At 38.5% G+C, this 15,566-nt stretch overlaps 1 protein-coding gene across 2 annotated transcripts in view; it reads left to right on the forward strand.

Moving 5' to 3' along the window:
* The window catches only part of LOC137636603 (protein phosphatase 1 regulatory subunit 21-like), a 43,525-nt gene that overhangs the window by 1,338 nt on the left and 26,621 nt on the right, over positions 1 to 15,566 (forward strand). For both annotated transcript variants that reach the window (XM_068369003.1, XM_068369004.1), the window contains exons 2-11: positions 4,476 to 4,544; positions 5,087 to 5,212; positions 6,443 to 6,532; positions 7,566 to 7,724; positions 8,309 to 8,513; positions 9,148 to 9,338; positions 9,732 to 9,922; positions 10,841 to 10,968; positions 12,018 to 12,110; positions 14,636 to 14,763. In XM_068369003.1, the coding sequence (XP_068225104.1) occupies positions 4,476 to 4,544; positions 5,087 to 5,212; positions 6,443 to 6,532; positions 7,566 to 7,724; positions 8,309 to 8,513; positions 9,148 to 9,338; positions 9,732 to 9,922; positions 10,841 to 10,968; positions 12,018 to 12,110; positions 14,636 to 14,763 (1,380 nt within the window). The remainder of the gene's footprint in view (positions 1 to 4,475; positions 4,545 to 5,086; positions 5,213 to 6,442; positions 6,533 to 7,565; positions 7,725 to 8,308; positions 8,514 to 9,147; positions 9,339 to 9,731; positions 9,923 to 10,840; positions 10,969 to 12,017; positions 12,111 to 14,635; positions 14,764 to 15,566) is intronic.

Genomic DNA, 15,566 nt, shown 5'->3' on the forward strand with positions numbered 1-15,566 from the left:
TTGGACTATAGTTGATGGAATAGTGTTAAAGCAGATGAACATCGTAATACTCTGTGTTTTAGTTTGCCTTCCTATTCATAAAGGCATACCCAATTTTACTTAAAGAATTATAATGGTTGGGTAACTAATATAGACATATTAATTCCCCTATAGATATTTCTATGTGATTAAATATTATCATAAGAAATTAATTAACTTGTAATTTGCATTCTGTTTTTCACATATTCAAAACTTTTTTTAATTTATTCTACGCTAAGTTTTTTAATTGAAATCTATTTTGTATGGGACTTAATTGTAAATTTAATCCGTTTTAGTGGATCATTTGGAATAGAATTTGGAATATTGTTCAAATGATTTTTCTGTAACATTACAGCAGTACAGTATATGTTTTAAGACTAGCCGTTACTCCATAATTTTAGACAAGAGTTAAACTCACCTAAGTCGCAGAATCTTTGCCGGTGAGGATATAGAGATGGGGAAATTATTATTATTATTATTATTATTACTTACTAAGCTACAACCCTAGTTGGAAAAGCAGTATGCTATAAGCCCAGGGGCTCCAACAGGGAAAATAGCTCAGTGCGGAAAGGAAAAAAGGAAAATAAAATATTCTAAGAAGAGTAACAACAATAAATATCTCCTATATAAACTATAAAAACTTTAACAAAACAAGAGGAAGAGAAATAAGATAGGAGAGTGTGCTCGAGTGTACCCACAAGCAAGAGAACTCTAACCCAAGACAGTGAAAGGCCATGGTACAGAGGCTATGGCACTACCCAAGACTAGAGAACAGTGGTTTGATTTTGGAGTGTCCTTCTCCTAGAAGAGCTGCTTACCATAGCTAAAGAGTCTCTTCTACCCTTACCAAGAGGAAAGTGGCACTGAACAATTACAGTGCAGTAACCCCTTGGGTGATGAAGAATTGTTTGGTAATCTGTGTTGTCAGGTGTATGAGGATAGAGGAGAATATGTAAAGAATATGCCAGACTATTCAGTGTGTATGTAGGCAAAGGGAAAATGAACCGTAACCAGAGAGGAGGATCCAATGTAGTACTGTCTGGCCAGTCAAAAGACCCCATAACTCTCTAGCGGTAACTATGATTGGTGTGTACCAACAATAATAATAAAAAATACATAAATGAATTAAGAAAATATAAGCTTAAGGATAAAATATCTGCTAAGAAATTTAATCTTCGCTCTAGGTTCAATGAAGATCAAAAATACATAAATGACTTAAGAAAATATAAGCTTAAGGCTAAAATACCTGCAAAGAAATTTAACCTTCGGTCTAGGTTAGCCTAACCTGAGGTGCTCTACCCGAGACCCCAAGACTGTAGGTCCTTTATGTTAGATAATTTCAAAAGGAAAATGTATTACAATAACAATAGATGTTTGAAATACATAAAACAAGATGAACAGTATAAAAACTCTTTCTAGTGTATATATTTGGTGATAAATTAATATAAATATACAATAAGGATGTAATGTACTGGTATGGAATCTCATTCTATGTATGAAATGTCTCATTATTTTACAATAATTAATGTCTTGTAATAAAATTTTAAATAAAATTCTAAATAAAATTTAATTAAAATAGCAGAGTTAAGAGGTACCGCATTGTTAAATCATCACATGCAATAGCCATGTGACTTTGATGGCCACATTTTATTTTGCAGTATTTATAAATCAACACAATTCTTTATAATACCTGAAATCATATTCCCGACCTTTTGTGAAATTGTAAATCCTCAACTATCATGTAGAGAGATTAATTTACTAATTTCACAAAATGGCAAATTATTTTTTCTTTTACATCAAGGCAAACTACCTAAGAGAGTTAGTTTTTAAGCTTGCATTGATACAAATTTTCTAATGGCTTTGATAATACTTTGTGACAATATCCATGATAGAATTGAAAAAATCAGTACAAAAATAATTCTAGAATCTCTTATCACTGCCACTCTCAAGACCCACACAAGCATGTGGTTGGTTTTTTCAGTCTACAGTAGTTTCACTTGCGATATAACAGAGTTGTGAGTGAGTAGCCTATTTTTTGGGGAAATCAAGAGGGAGGGAGAGAGTTAGATGGTGAGATAAGGTGAAGGATGATATGGAGAAGAGGTTTCGTGGTAGAGGATGCCTTTGATAGAAGGCATTGGAGAGGACACATTAGGAAACTAATCCTTTGATGTAGGGATAACAGTGGAAAAGAAGAGAGTTGTGTATATTTTTCATTATCCCCTTCATCCTCCTACTTATTTTTTTATATCATGACTACACAGAACATTTCATAATACAGTAAAAATATATTTGTTCCTACACAAAATACAAACTTCATTCTTTACGTAGGAGAAGAAATCAGCGCAAGCTGGCATATGGTTATACAACTTTTAATGAGTTGTTAACAACCGATACTGTTGTTACAAGTAGTAGCAGGGAGAACCATCGTTCCCCTTTTTCTCTTTTTTTATGTGTGATTCGGTCTGTCTGTACTTTAGGGTGCACGACATGCAAGTTTAGTTTGCCCAGGCAAGGCGGGCCTCTTTTGCGGAACATTCAAGTTGTGGAAGGACATGAACCCACACCGATTTTGCCCTTCGTGCAGAGAATATTCCTGCTTGGAGGCTTCACCTTGCCCAGAGTGTAGGGAGTGGTCATCCTCCCAGCGGGAATGGTATGGCAGGAGGAGGAAGTAGTAGTCGAAAAGGAATTCTTTGCCTTCGAGGTCTTCCTCAAAGTCTACGAAGTCCCAACTTCTTTCTCTTTCCCCCGGCACTCTACTCTCTGACTCTGTTTGATCAGTCTCCTCCAGGGAATGGTCAAATAAGAATGATGGCCGTTTGACTCTCTGTCAACCTTCAGATCAGGTCGCTCCTTCCTTCTCCCTTAGTGAGTTTGAAGAGGCCTCCTATCCGGGGGAGGAAATCGTATCGCAAGACACTCTAGTGTGGCAGAGACTCGCAAACGTGAGAGGCTGTCTTTGCCTAGGAGTCCAACTCTCCAGGCTGTTCAGAAGTGCTAATGGGACTTGTCGCTAGCTCACTTTAGCTCTTCGGAGATCGTAGGTGATTCTCTCGATCACCCTGCACCCCAGTGCACACATAACCTCACCGCTGGAGTCTCACTAGACTCTTGTTTTCTCCAACCTGTGCAGTTATCTGTGGTAGCTCACCAGGCATGCTCTGCCAGGTAGGTTGCTCTGAGCAGGGCAACACATACTCATGCTCGCTCACTCAGAGCTGAGCACGATTTACCTCGCCAGGTAGGTCACAAGACACAGCCGCACGCAGCTTTGGTGAGCCGCAATCCATTGCACGGTCGCTTATAGGTAGGTGCACACCCTATAGTGACTTGTGATTGTTTACAATCACCTTTCTCTATGCTAGGGGAGGGGGGGGCACAGGCAAACCAGTTTCGCATACCTCCAGCACATCCCTAGTAGGCTCGTGCTCCAGTTCAGGAGCAGTCGATTCATGGGCCTGCTGAGTCAAGGTTATGTCGTGAGGCTTTCCAGCAGGAGATCCTTAAAGCAGTGGCCGCCACGGCCCTGCTCCTTACAATACACTGACAGACCCGATTGTAACTTTTCCTTGGAAGGAAGCTGTATCTCGCAGTGATCCTCAGGCTCACTCTGACCTAGGGTTATGAGAGCAGCACGATGAGCAACTCCTCGCAGGGGCCAGCTCTCGCAGTGCCCGCTAAGGCTGCGCCCACACTAGCCTAGTGCCTTTCACGATAGCTGCACTCCCAGCTCCCTGCTACCACTGGTAACAACCGGTTGGTTGTTAACACCTCGTTAAAAGTTTTATGGCCACATGCCACCTTGCACTGATTTCTTCTTCTATGTAAATAACATAAGGTTTGTATTGTTTGGAAAAAATACAAATTACTTAAAAATTTGTCAAGTTGGATGAAAATCATTATCTTTATTCTTTACCATTGTATTCCATATTATTATTAATAATATTATAATTATTGTTATTATTATTACCGTAGCTAAGCTACAACCCTAGTTGGAAAAGCAGGGTGGTATAAGCCCAATGGGTCCAACAAGGAAAATAGCTCAGTACGGAAAGGAAATAATTAAACAGATAGAATAGTGTGTCTGAGTGTACCCTCAAGCAAGAGAACTCTACCCAAAACACAAGACCAATGATTTGATATTGGAGTGACCTTCTAGAAGTGCAGCTTACCATAGCTAAAGAGTCCCTTCTACCCTTACTAAGTGTAAAGTAGCCACTGAAAAATTACAGTGCTATAGTTAACCCCCTGAGTGAGGAGACAAATTAAGGAATATCTAGACAATGTTTAGAAGAAATAAAATATGGAGTAGTCCCTGAACAAGCCATTATTGTTGGTGAGTTTTCTGTCTCTCAGCTCAACTTAGAAGATCCTGAGAACAAGTTAAATAACAACCTTGTCACTATGACCAGTAGTTCTTTCATAATATCAGTTAACGTTTCTTTTATTTCCAGCTTCGAGCTCAGAACCAGGTGCTCAAGAAACATATAATAGAAGAGCAAGGAAAGACCACTGATCTTACTGTGAGTAGGAAAGTATTATAATATAAGTATGTTCACTTTACCGTATGATGCATAGAGCTCAATTTACTGATGTGACGAGTAGTATACATTATTATTAACAATTGTATGCCATTTAATAAGTTGAAGAATGTAAAGGTGCCTTGAGTTGATAGATTGTAGCATGGTGCTTTTAACATGGTAGATATGATGGAGATATTTCTATCATAATTAAATACACTGTACAGTATATACGGAAGTTTTAAAGCCTTGCATTTCACTCCTATACAGTAAGAGTATTAGTTTTCAAAGTCTAACAAAAGATTCATTAGCTATTTAGATAAAAATTAAACAAGAACAATATGTATCAGTACTTTTGAATTGGTCGTGGCAAGGGCGTAAGACGTATAGGTACGCAAGCATTGAATACCTTTGATATAATAATTACTTTAGAAATTGAGAAAGATAGGGATATTCTATCATTGAAAACCCAAAAATTTGTGTCTTGCTCCATATACTTATCAAGTTAATGTTTTTTTTTTACGTTTTTAAAATTTCCTTTGCAGGATTCCTTGAAAAATCGCGATCAGCTGTTGCGTAAAGCTCAGGGAGAGAATGAGTCGCTCATATTCCGCAACCAGCAACTCACCAAGAGGCTTACTCTCTTGCAAGAGGATCTGGACGAAATTCAGGTTAATCATTTTCCGTATTTGAATGGAATTATTTGAGACATGTCAAGGATCTTTTAAACTAGCGATTATCTTCTTTTACTTGCTCTTCTAAGTATAGAAAGATGATTGAGCCAAACTTTCAAGTCCCTCTGAATGAGGGAGGGTTTCTTTTGGTGGGTCTATATTTTAAGTTATTGATGGGTACAGAACAATATTGCATTTGTCCCCCTCATCTTTCTAGCTTTGGTGGAGATGGGGTATCTCAGGGGAAGCATACTTCTGAATATTGTATCTTTAGGACATTTTGTGAAAGACAACGACTTATTTCTGATAACCTTTTTTTATTAGTCTAGATCTATAAGTAGTAGTTCTCCCTCTTATTCCCTTAATGAATTATTATTATTATTACTAGCTAAAGGTGCATCCACACTAGCGACAAAACATGTCGACAACACTGTGTACAACTTTGCAGGTAACAAGTTGTTAGACTGTTGACGATGCATTGTTGTCGAGATGTTGGTAGAGATTTATTGGTGATATGTTGGCAACCCTGGTGTGGACGAGTCGATGTGGTTGGAGATACCCGGACAGACGCACAACAAGTCTCTAGAATGAGGTGTGGACGGCTTCACCAAGTTGACGCGTGTTGCCAACATGTTGCCAGACATTGTAGCAGACAAAGTTTCATACATTGTTGTCGATATGTGTACCGATGTTGAGTGTAAGGTTTCCAACTTTGTTGTTGATATGTCGGTAGACACGATGTTGCCAGTGTGGACGCACCTTAAGCTACCACCCTAGTTAGAAAAGTAGGATGCTATAAGGCCTATAAGGGATCCAACAGGGAAAAATAGCCTAGTGAGGAAAGGAAATAAGGAAATACTGTAAATAGAATAGAGTGCTTGAGTGTACCCTCTAGCAAGGGAACTCTTTGTATAGAGTGTATTTAGTTAAATCAGTACCATTATCATTACTTGCTAACTTACAACCCTAGTTGGAAAAGCAGGATGCTATAAGCCCAAGGGCTCTAACGGACAAAATAGCCCATTGAAGAAGGGAAATAAGGAAATAAATACAGTAAACTACAAGTTAAGTAAATAACGATTCATATAAATTTTTTAAGAACAGTAACATTAAAATAAATCTTTCATAATATAAACTATGAAAATTTTAAAGAAACAAGAGGAAGAGAAACAAGATAGAATAGTGGCATTATTTATTAAAATTAAAACTTGTATTTGTTCTCCACAGTCTAAAAAGAAAGGCAGAGGCCGTTCGGGATCGGAGAACGTAGTAGATGGCCCGAGTATTGACAACAATATATTCTCAGAGGAACTTCAGGTAAAGTGCTATGAAATTATTGTAGTATATCAGTTTGAACAATCTCTATTTCAGTGTCGCTGAAGAAGTCATTTGCTCCAATACCTAATACAAACACTTATGCTCCTAACTATGGATATATTACTTCGGCGAAAGCTGAAACTACCCGTGAACTTTTTAGCAATCAGTCCGCTACTATAGTCCATTTCTTTTATCGAGGCATATTTGCACCGACTCGCAGGGGTGCCCTTTTAGCTCGGAAAAGTTTCCTGATCGCTGATTGGTTAGAATTATCTTGTCCAACCAATCAGCGATCAGGAAACTTTTCCGAGCTAAAAGGGCACCCATGCGAGTCGGTGCAAATCTGCCTCGATAAAAGAAATGGACTATAGTTAGCGGTGGGTGGGGGGTAAGACCAGCCACCCCGCTCACATGCACACCTGTTTTATGATATTGCTTTTGGTGGGCTGTTAAACCTCACTAAAAAGTTTCACGTATAGTTTCAGCTCTCACCGAAATAATATACTGTATCCATAGTAAAGAACTGAAGATTTGTATAGTTAGGAAAATACAATTACTTTCAAATTTTTCATATCACCCATAATTGGAAGGAGCTGGTAGCTCGTTCATTTGCGACACCACAAGGAGAGAACTCCTTTCATGTCTAACCTTAAGGAGGGAAAAGATGACTTCAAAACATTCAGTGTCAGATGACGTAAAAATGTTCAACATCAGATGAAGTAAAAATGTTTGTCAGTTGACGTGAAAACGTTCAGTGTCAGCTAACATAAACACGTTCAATGTCATATGTAAAAACATTCACTGTCCGATAATGTTAAAAATTTTTAATCACCTTAGATGACATAAAAACGTTCAATGTCAGATGATGTAGAAATGTCTGTCGGATAAAGTACAGTACCTTCAATGGCAGATGACATGTAAACGTTTAATGTCAGGTATTCTTTGTTTATCTTTTTACTAACTGGTAGTCATTGCACGTTTAATAACCTTTCCCTTCGCTGTCTCGCTAATTAATAAATGACCTTATTTTCAGTTGAAAATTAAAGAAAATGCCAGATTGCAGTCGGAGCTGGCAGACGTAGAGGCTAATTATCGAAGGAGAATTTCAGAATTGGAGGCGGCGCTAGAAAAATCACAGCAAGAATCACAGAGGAACAGAGAGTTGCTTCAAATTCGTGATAAATCTACCAATGTAAGTTTATACTTACCTGTGACTAGAAGTCTAGAATTTTTTTTCAAATCTTTTATTTAACTACAACCCATAACTTAATATTATACTTATTTTCAAACTGTATCCACAATAAAGCCCTTTATGTCAAGAGAGGACCGGCTGTATTTGGAAACTGATTCCGTGCTCACAGATATTATCTTGATCCGGTTGACATTGCCGGCAAAAACTATTATATATTTATTGTGATGTAGATTGTATTTAAACTTCCTTTTGACCAATTTTCCTCCTCTATTATAGGGCTTTTCCTTTTATTCATTTAATTATTAGAAATCTGTTATTTTATTTCAACAAAGCTAGTGAGGTATTTAAATACAGGGTGAGTTTTACCGAAATGTATAACTTTAGGGTTCATTTATAGATGATGATTTCAGTTATAAAGTTTTTTCCCAAGGAAAATATTACAGTATTCCTTATTCAGTAGTCTGTTTTGGTGATGTATATATATAATGACCATTGTTATTACTTGAGCAAACTATACGACAAAACTGATCAACAGATCAGCCTCAGATTCAAGTTTATACAGCTCACATTTTTACGACACCCAGGAAATGGTCGATCAGCTGGAGAACGAACGCGTCAGGCAGGTAGTGGTCGGGCAGCAGAGGGAGGCGGAGATTCAGTCTTTGAAAGAACAGTTGAAGGCTCTCCAGGAAAGAATAGGCTCCTCCCAGATGTCTGAAGCATCCAGGGGTGACCAAGAAACTCCCACGCAGGATATAACCTCTTCGGAGCAATCGTCAAAGAGGAAACGTAGGCTGTATATGTTTTTTAGTTTTGTTTTTTGGATCTATACAAACCAATTTAGTCTACTGTAAAGTGTCTTGCCAATATCTTGGATGTATTTACTCGTACTATTCTTATTCGAATATCTCCATCTTCAGCCCAGAGGTATACTTGATGAAATCCGGTAAAGTACACCTTGTCAAATCTTGCTATCAGTTACTGGATATAGTGGCGGGATTTTCAGGGCACTAAAGGAGAGGCATAAATATTATAAATATTTAAAGGTCGTTCATTAATGGGTTTCTTTAATGGATAAAGGTTAAATTCTGTATATGCCGGAAAATATTGGTTTAATTGAAAAATTTTATACTGGCAGGCCAGTTAAATTAAACTTTTCATTTAACTTTAATCCAGCAGATAACTACTTTAATGGTATATTTCTTCTTTTAAATTACCCTTTAGAACATCAATTTTGTGGTTGTATCACCGAGTATTCTTAAATCGAGGACTTTCTTTTCCTTTTTTATTGCCATTTCAGAAAATCAATTCTGTGTTTATATCTCTGAGTAGTTTTAAGTCAAGGGCTTTCATTAAACTGGGCAAAATAACAATTTCTTCCCAGAATTTAATACTACAGAATTTCCCGATTTCATCGTTACAGAGATGCCTTCGTACAGCCTAGATATTCCAATGCAAAATGGGAGAGAGAAGCCCTCGCCTACCTCCGCCAGAAGTTTGGTCGAATCTTTTGATGGCCTTATTCGAGAGCTGTGCGATTTATGCGCAGAATTTTTGCTTTGTTACAGTAGAAGAATAAAGTTATACGATCGGTCATCAGAAGTCAAACTTAAAGTAAGTCTACATCGTTTTAATGCTTCTAAGTGAATTGATGGAAATTAAAATTTGGTTTTGTTGTCATGCCATTTTAGAATGTCATCTATACATGTCATGTTTCAGTGCGACAGAACATCCAAAATTGTCTTTATTTTTCTATGTTGGTGTGAGACAGGAGAATATTGAAGAAAATAAAAGATTTGTTAAACCTATCTATCAGTCATAACTGAGAGTTTGTTTGTCTACAATTTAGAGTCATTTCTATCATATGTAGACACAATTATCTCAGATTTCAGTGATGCACCACATGAAAACACTACTCAACGACTAAGTCGTATTACACACTCACTGGTTTGGTCTGTAAGTTGAGGATTTTCTGTATTTTACTAATAGAGAATTTCCTTCTTCTAGCTCATCGAGCATCTGAAATCTGCAGCGACGCCCTGGCACTCGCTATCGTCGTCGTATCACCAAATGGCCGAGAGCGTCTCGGGAGAAGGCTTTATCGCGTTGGAGACGTTGAGCGGTCTTCCGACTGTCAGTCAGTGGGTCGTCGCGTGCGAAGCCAGCCTTCGTAAGGTCTTGCCGCTGGTCGTGCATTGGTGAGCGTTCGATTTTGATCAGAGTCTCGATTTTAAGTCTTGTTACCTTTGCCAGAAGTTTATGTTCTTATTTATTCATGTTTGTGATTCGCATAACTCAAAAACTATTTGACCGAATCTCATGAAATTTTGTGGGATGATTGGCCTTGATCCAAGGACAATTTTAATAGACTTCGGGAGTGACTGGGTCAAAGGTCAAGGTAACGAAAAGGTAAAAAACGTCCTTTTGCTATGTCGAGGTCAATTTTTTCCAATTTGCATGAAACTAGTGCCAAAATGTACATAATTCAATCTTGTGGTATACAACATGATATAAGCAAAGGTATGCCCTCTACCAAGTACCCATTCTAGTTATAGAAAGTTAAAGGGGAAATGTATCTTATAATTTGTATTAGAAAATTAAGACAGATAGGAGGATTAGTAGGGGAAGAGTAGTGTCAAATTTAAAAGGCCGAAGGGTGTGTGGAATAAGTATTTAAGAAACAGTTGTTCAAGCAGAATCTGTTAACAGATGTAGGGAAATTTATGGTTGCTTTGATAGCAATGCTTTTTGGAGACTGTTGAAGATGAATGGCACAGTTAGAAATATGTTGCGGGCAATTAAAAGTTTTTTATGATAAATTCAAGCTAGGTTTACTAAGTGTTTAGCAATAATTGCATTATTTTGGTTGTTCTCAAAGATTTTAAAATGGAAATTTATACCATATTTATTATACGATTGGTTGATAACTGCTTAAATTTACCATTTTCTAAAATGGGAGGGACATAGAGAGGAGACGTCCCCTTTTTTGTTTCATTTGTTTGATGTTGGCTACCCCCAAAATTGGGGGAATTGCCTTGTTATATATATATATGTATGTAAAATGACCAATTCAAGTTTCAAACGGCACCAGGATGATCTTTCTTTCCCTTTCTCAGGATTTCCGAGAGAAGCATGTTGGCGTTAGACGGGGACAGAGTCGATGCAGCGTGGATTGCATCCTTCAGTCGACTGGTGTCCTCCTGGGGGTCTTTGGCTCCCTATGTAGCAGCATTGGCTAGTCAAAGTAAGTGTCGGAAAGTATTCTCTGGAATTAGAGAGTTTAGGCAATTGATGTACGAATATCCTGACGTGACGTCCCCCGAGGGCTATGTAATGGAGATACCATTCATCATCATCTCCTACACCTATTGACGCAAAGAGCCTCGGGTAGATTTCGCCAGTCGTTTCTATCTTGAGCTTTTATGTCAACAGTTCTCCACTCATCATCTTCTTAGTCCTGAACCATGTAGGCCTGGGTCTTCCAACTCTTCTTGTGCCTTTTGGAGCCCAGTTAAAAGTTTTGTGAACTAATCACTCTTGGGGAGTGTGAAGAGCATGCCCAAACCATCTCCATCTACCCCTCACCATGATCTCATTCACAAATGATAGTTTGCAAATATGAGCAGCACCTTTTAAAACTGTTTAGAATTTTAAAATTACTGCAGTGCAGGTTGTATACATGTTGGTATTGGGGAGAAACACATTGACTGATACTATGAAAACTTGTAAATACCAAAAATTATTGTTTTTTTTTTTTTTTGCAAGTCTCGAGAATGAAATTTGCAAATTTAACAACTTTCCAAAACAAGAGATTAGATTAATATAGATTATATTGTTTGATTAGTGAAGCTAAATGAAAAATTCTTGATTTGTCTTGAGTGTTTCAAGCTTTGGAGGCTATCAGAAATGTCTCTCAAAGAACATCGCTAAGTCTTGGTGACTCCCCTTTTGGTTTTATCAATGATGGCATCTAACTTTCTTTCTATATTGATTCCCCTACTGCCGCTACCTCAGCGGTCATGAAGGTGACCTGAGGTAGCAGCAGGGCCTATCGGAACTGCGTTACAATCGCTCGCCATTCATTTCTATCAATATCCTCCTGTCAGCTAGGACTTTCTTCACTCCATCCATCCACCCACACTTTGGCATTTCTCTTGCACTTTTTCCCATCTACTCTTACATTCATCATCTTCAGCAGATGACCATTTAAATTTTAAATAAATAGCTTTTGTCACTAATTTTCAACTATCATTTCATTCTTCATGAACGACTGCTTATTATGTATTCCTGCAGGTACACCAAACTCAAATTTACCACCAAGTGCCCAGGGGCGAGTGATCACCATGCTCAGCGACCGCCTTGCCAATCTATTCGCAGCCTTCAAAGGTAAGTTAATTTGGCAATACAAAAAGTCTTCAATTTACAAACTTAATAGGTTCCAAGGAGCTGTAAGAAGCTCTTTGTAAGAATAGGTTCCAAGGAGCTGTAAGAAGCTCTTTGTAAGAATAGGTTCCAAGGCGCTGTAAGAAGCTCATTGTAAGAATAGGTTCCAAGGCGCTGTAAGAAGCTCATTGTAAGAATAGGTTCCAAGGCGCTGTAAGAAGCTCTTTGTAAGAATAGGTTCCAAGGCGCTGTAAGAAGCTCATTGTAAGAATAGGTTCCAAGGCGCTGTAAGAAGCTCTTTGTAAGAATAGGTTCCAAGGCGCTGTAAGAAGCTCATTGTAAGAATAGGTTCCAAGGCGCTGTAAGAAGCTCTTTGTAAGAATAGGTTCCAAGGCGCTGTAAGAAGCTCATTGTAAGAATAGGTTCCAAGGCGCTGTAAGAAGCTCTTTGTAAGAATAGGTTCCAAGGCGCTGTAAGAAGCTCATTGTAAGAATAGGTTCCAAGGCGCTGTAAGAAGCTCTTTGTAAGAATAGGTTCCAAGGCGCTGTAAGAAGCTCATTGTAAGAATAGGTTCCAAGGCGCTGTAAGAAGCTCATTGTAAGAATAGGTTCCAAGGCGCTGTAAGAAGCTCTTTGTAAGAATAGGTTCCAAGGCGCTGTAAGAAGCTCATTGTAAGAATAGGTTCCAAGGCGCTGTAAGAAGCTCTTTGTAAGAATAGGTTCCAAGGCGCTGTAAGAAGCTCATTGTAAGAATAGGTTCCAAGGCGCTGTAAGAAGCTCATTGTAAGAATAGGTTCCAAGGCGCTGTAAGAAGCTCTTTGTAAGAATAGGTTCCAAGGCGCTGTAAGAAGCTCATTGTAAGAATAGGTTCCAAGGCGCTGTAAGAAGCTCATTGTAAGAATAGGTTCCAAGGCGCTGTAAGAAGCTCATTGTAAGAATAGGTTCCAAGGCGCTGTAAGAAGCTCATTGTAAGAATAGGTTCCAAGGCGCTGTAAGAAGCTCATTGTAAGAATAGGTTCCAAGGCGCTGTAAGAAGCTCATTGTAAGAATAGGTTCCAAGGCGCTGTAAGAAGCTCTTTGTAAGAATAGGTTCCAAGGCGCTGTAAGAAGCTCTTTGTAAGAATAGGTTCCAAGGCGCTGTAAGAAGCTCTTTGTAAGAATAGGTTCCAAGGCGCTGTAAGAAGCTCTTTGTAAGAATAGGTTCCAAGGCGCTGTAAGAAGCTCTTTGTAAGAATAGGTTCCAAGGCGCTGTAAGAAGCTCTTTGTAAGAATAGGTTCCAAGGCGCTGTAAGAAGCTCTTTGTAAGAATAGGTTCCAAGGCGCTGTAAGAAGCTCTTTGTAAGAATAGGTTCCAAGGCGCTGTAAGAAGCTCTTTGTAAGAATAGGTTCCAAGGCGCTGTAAGAAGCTCTTTGTAAGAATAGGTTCCAAGGCGCTGTAAGAAGCTCTTTGTAAGAATAGGTTCCAAGGCGCTGTAAGAAGCTCTTTGTAAGAATAGGTTCCAAGGCGCTGTAAGAAGCTCTTTGTAAGAATAGGTTCCAAGGCGCTGTAAGAAGCTCTTTGTAAGAATAGGTTCCAAGGCGCTGTAAGAAGCTCTTTGTAAGAATAGGTTCCAAGGCGCTGTAAGAAGCTCTTTGTAAGAATAGGTTCCAAGGCGCTGTAAGAAGCTCTTTGTAAGAATAGGTTCCAAGGCGCTGTAAGAAGCTCTTTGTAAGAATAGGTTCCAAGGCGCTGTAAGAAGCTCTTTGTAAGAATAGGTTCCAAGGCGCTGTAAGAAGCTCTTTGTAAGAATAGGTTCCAAGGCGCTGTAAGAAGCTCTTTGTAAGAATAGGTTCCAAGGCGCTGTAAGAAGCTCTTTGTAAGAATAGGTTCCAAGGCGCTGTAAGAAGCTCTTTGTAAGAATAGGTTCCAAGGCGCTGTAAGAAGCTCTTTGTAAGAATAGGTTCCAAGGCGCTGTAAGAAGCTCATTGTAAGAATAGGTTCCAAGGCGCTGTAAGAAGCTCATTGTAAGAATAGGTTCCAAGGCGCTGTAAGAAGCTCTTTGTAAGAATAGGTTCCAAGGCGCTGTAAGAAGCTCTTTGTAAGAATAGGTTCCAAGGCGCTGTAAGAAGCTCTTTGTAAGTCTAATTTTGTTAAGTTAACATTAAAAGTAACACAAATATTGTGCTATAGAAATTCACTTGGCATTCTCTCTAGTGTCAGATCATACACAGATTTCAAGTCTCCCAATAACTCTTTGAGATTAAACAATCGTTCTTCTCAGGCCTCATACGGTTTTATGTGGACTAAAGCATCGTTTTTCATCGGTCCTTAAAGCCTTATCAATGCAACAGGGTTTTCCATTTTCCCTTTTTGGCATCACTGTTCTCTTCTCAAATCTAGTTATTCTCTAGCTTTCTCTTCTTCAACAATTATTATACATTTTTCTCCATATTTAGCCTAAATTCTACTTGAGCTGTGAATACCTTCATAATTCTCCTGCCTTTAATTGTTAACACAGTTACTTTACAGTATTGTATTTCATTTTCCAGAGGCTGCAAGTGTTTACCAAAGGAAAGCAACTGCAGAAAAAGAACAGCTATCAAAATCGGGAGAAGCAAATACCGTCAACGAAGAGATCGTAAATGCGTTGAACTCGCTATCCTCGACGACTAGTAGAGTATGTGTTCCCGTTTTTCAATATTAAACTTACCCGATAATCATGTAGCTGTCAACTCCGTTGCCCGACAGAATTCTATGGAGGGATACGCCAGCTATCACAATACTAGAAGGGGGTGTATTTACCAGCGCCACCTGTGGCCAGGTACTCAAGTACTTCTTGTTGACACCTCCTCAATTATTCCTCTGTCGTGCTTCCGGCAAGACGTTCTGGGATACGCTTATGTTCTTGGAGTATTTTCACGACTTTGGTGAAGTATTTCTCTTTGATTTTGGCTGTCGCTTTACTGGAAACTTCTATATTAGCTTAGTTAGCTTTTGGAATTAATTGATTAATTATGGTGACGAAGAGAGTATGAACTCTCGTTCACCTTTCAATGGCCGACCCTTCCCTTAGACGGAAGTGTTGGTGTCTAAGAGAGTATAGACTCTCTTTCTTAATTTTGCTTAACAAAAGTTATAGATTTATTTTATATCTCTCCGCCTCTTATAGGCCTCTTCGATTAACTTCCTTTTATTATAAACTTATTAAAATTAATTTTTATATTTGTTTATATTCGACCTTCCTAATAGTAGGCGGTCTTTTCTTGGTACCGAAGTTAATTAACATTGAGCCCGTCATTTCGGTTTTACCTGTTAACATATTATGCTATTTCCGCCACAGAGTTTGAAAGAATTTCTTTGATAGTCTCGTACTGTTTTCAAAGTTGAACTAACGTTTTGTTTTGTCTCTGCAGTTGTTGACGTTCAGAACGTTCAACTTGCACTCTATCGTTACGATAGAGAAAGAATGTTCACGGTTTC

The sequence above is a fragment of the Palaemon carinicauda genome, unplaced genomic scaffold (genome assembly GCF_036898095.1).
Source record: "Palaemon carinicauda isolate YSFRI2023 unplaced genomic scaffold, ASM3689809v2 scaffold34, whole genome shotgun sequence".
Lineage (NCBI taxonomy): Eukaryota > Metazoa > Arthropoda > Malacostraca > Decapoda > Palaemonidae > Palaemon > Palaemon carinicauda.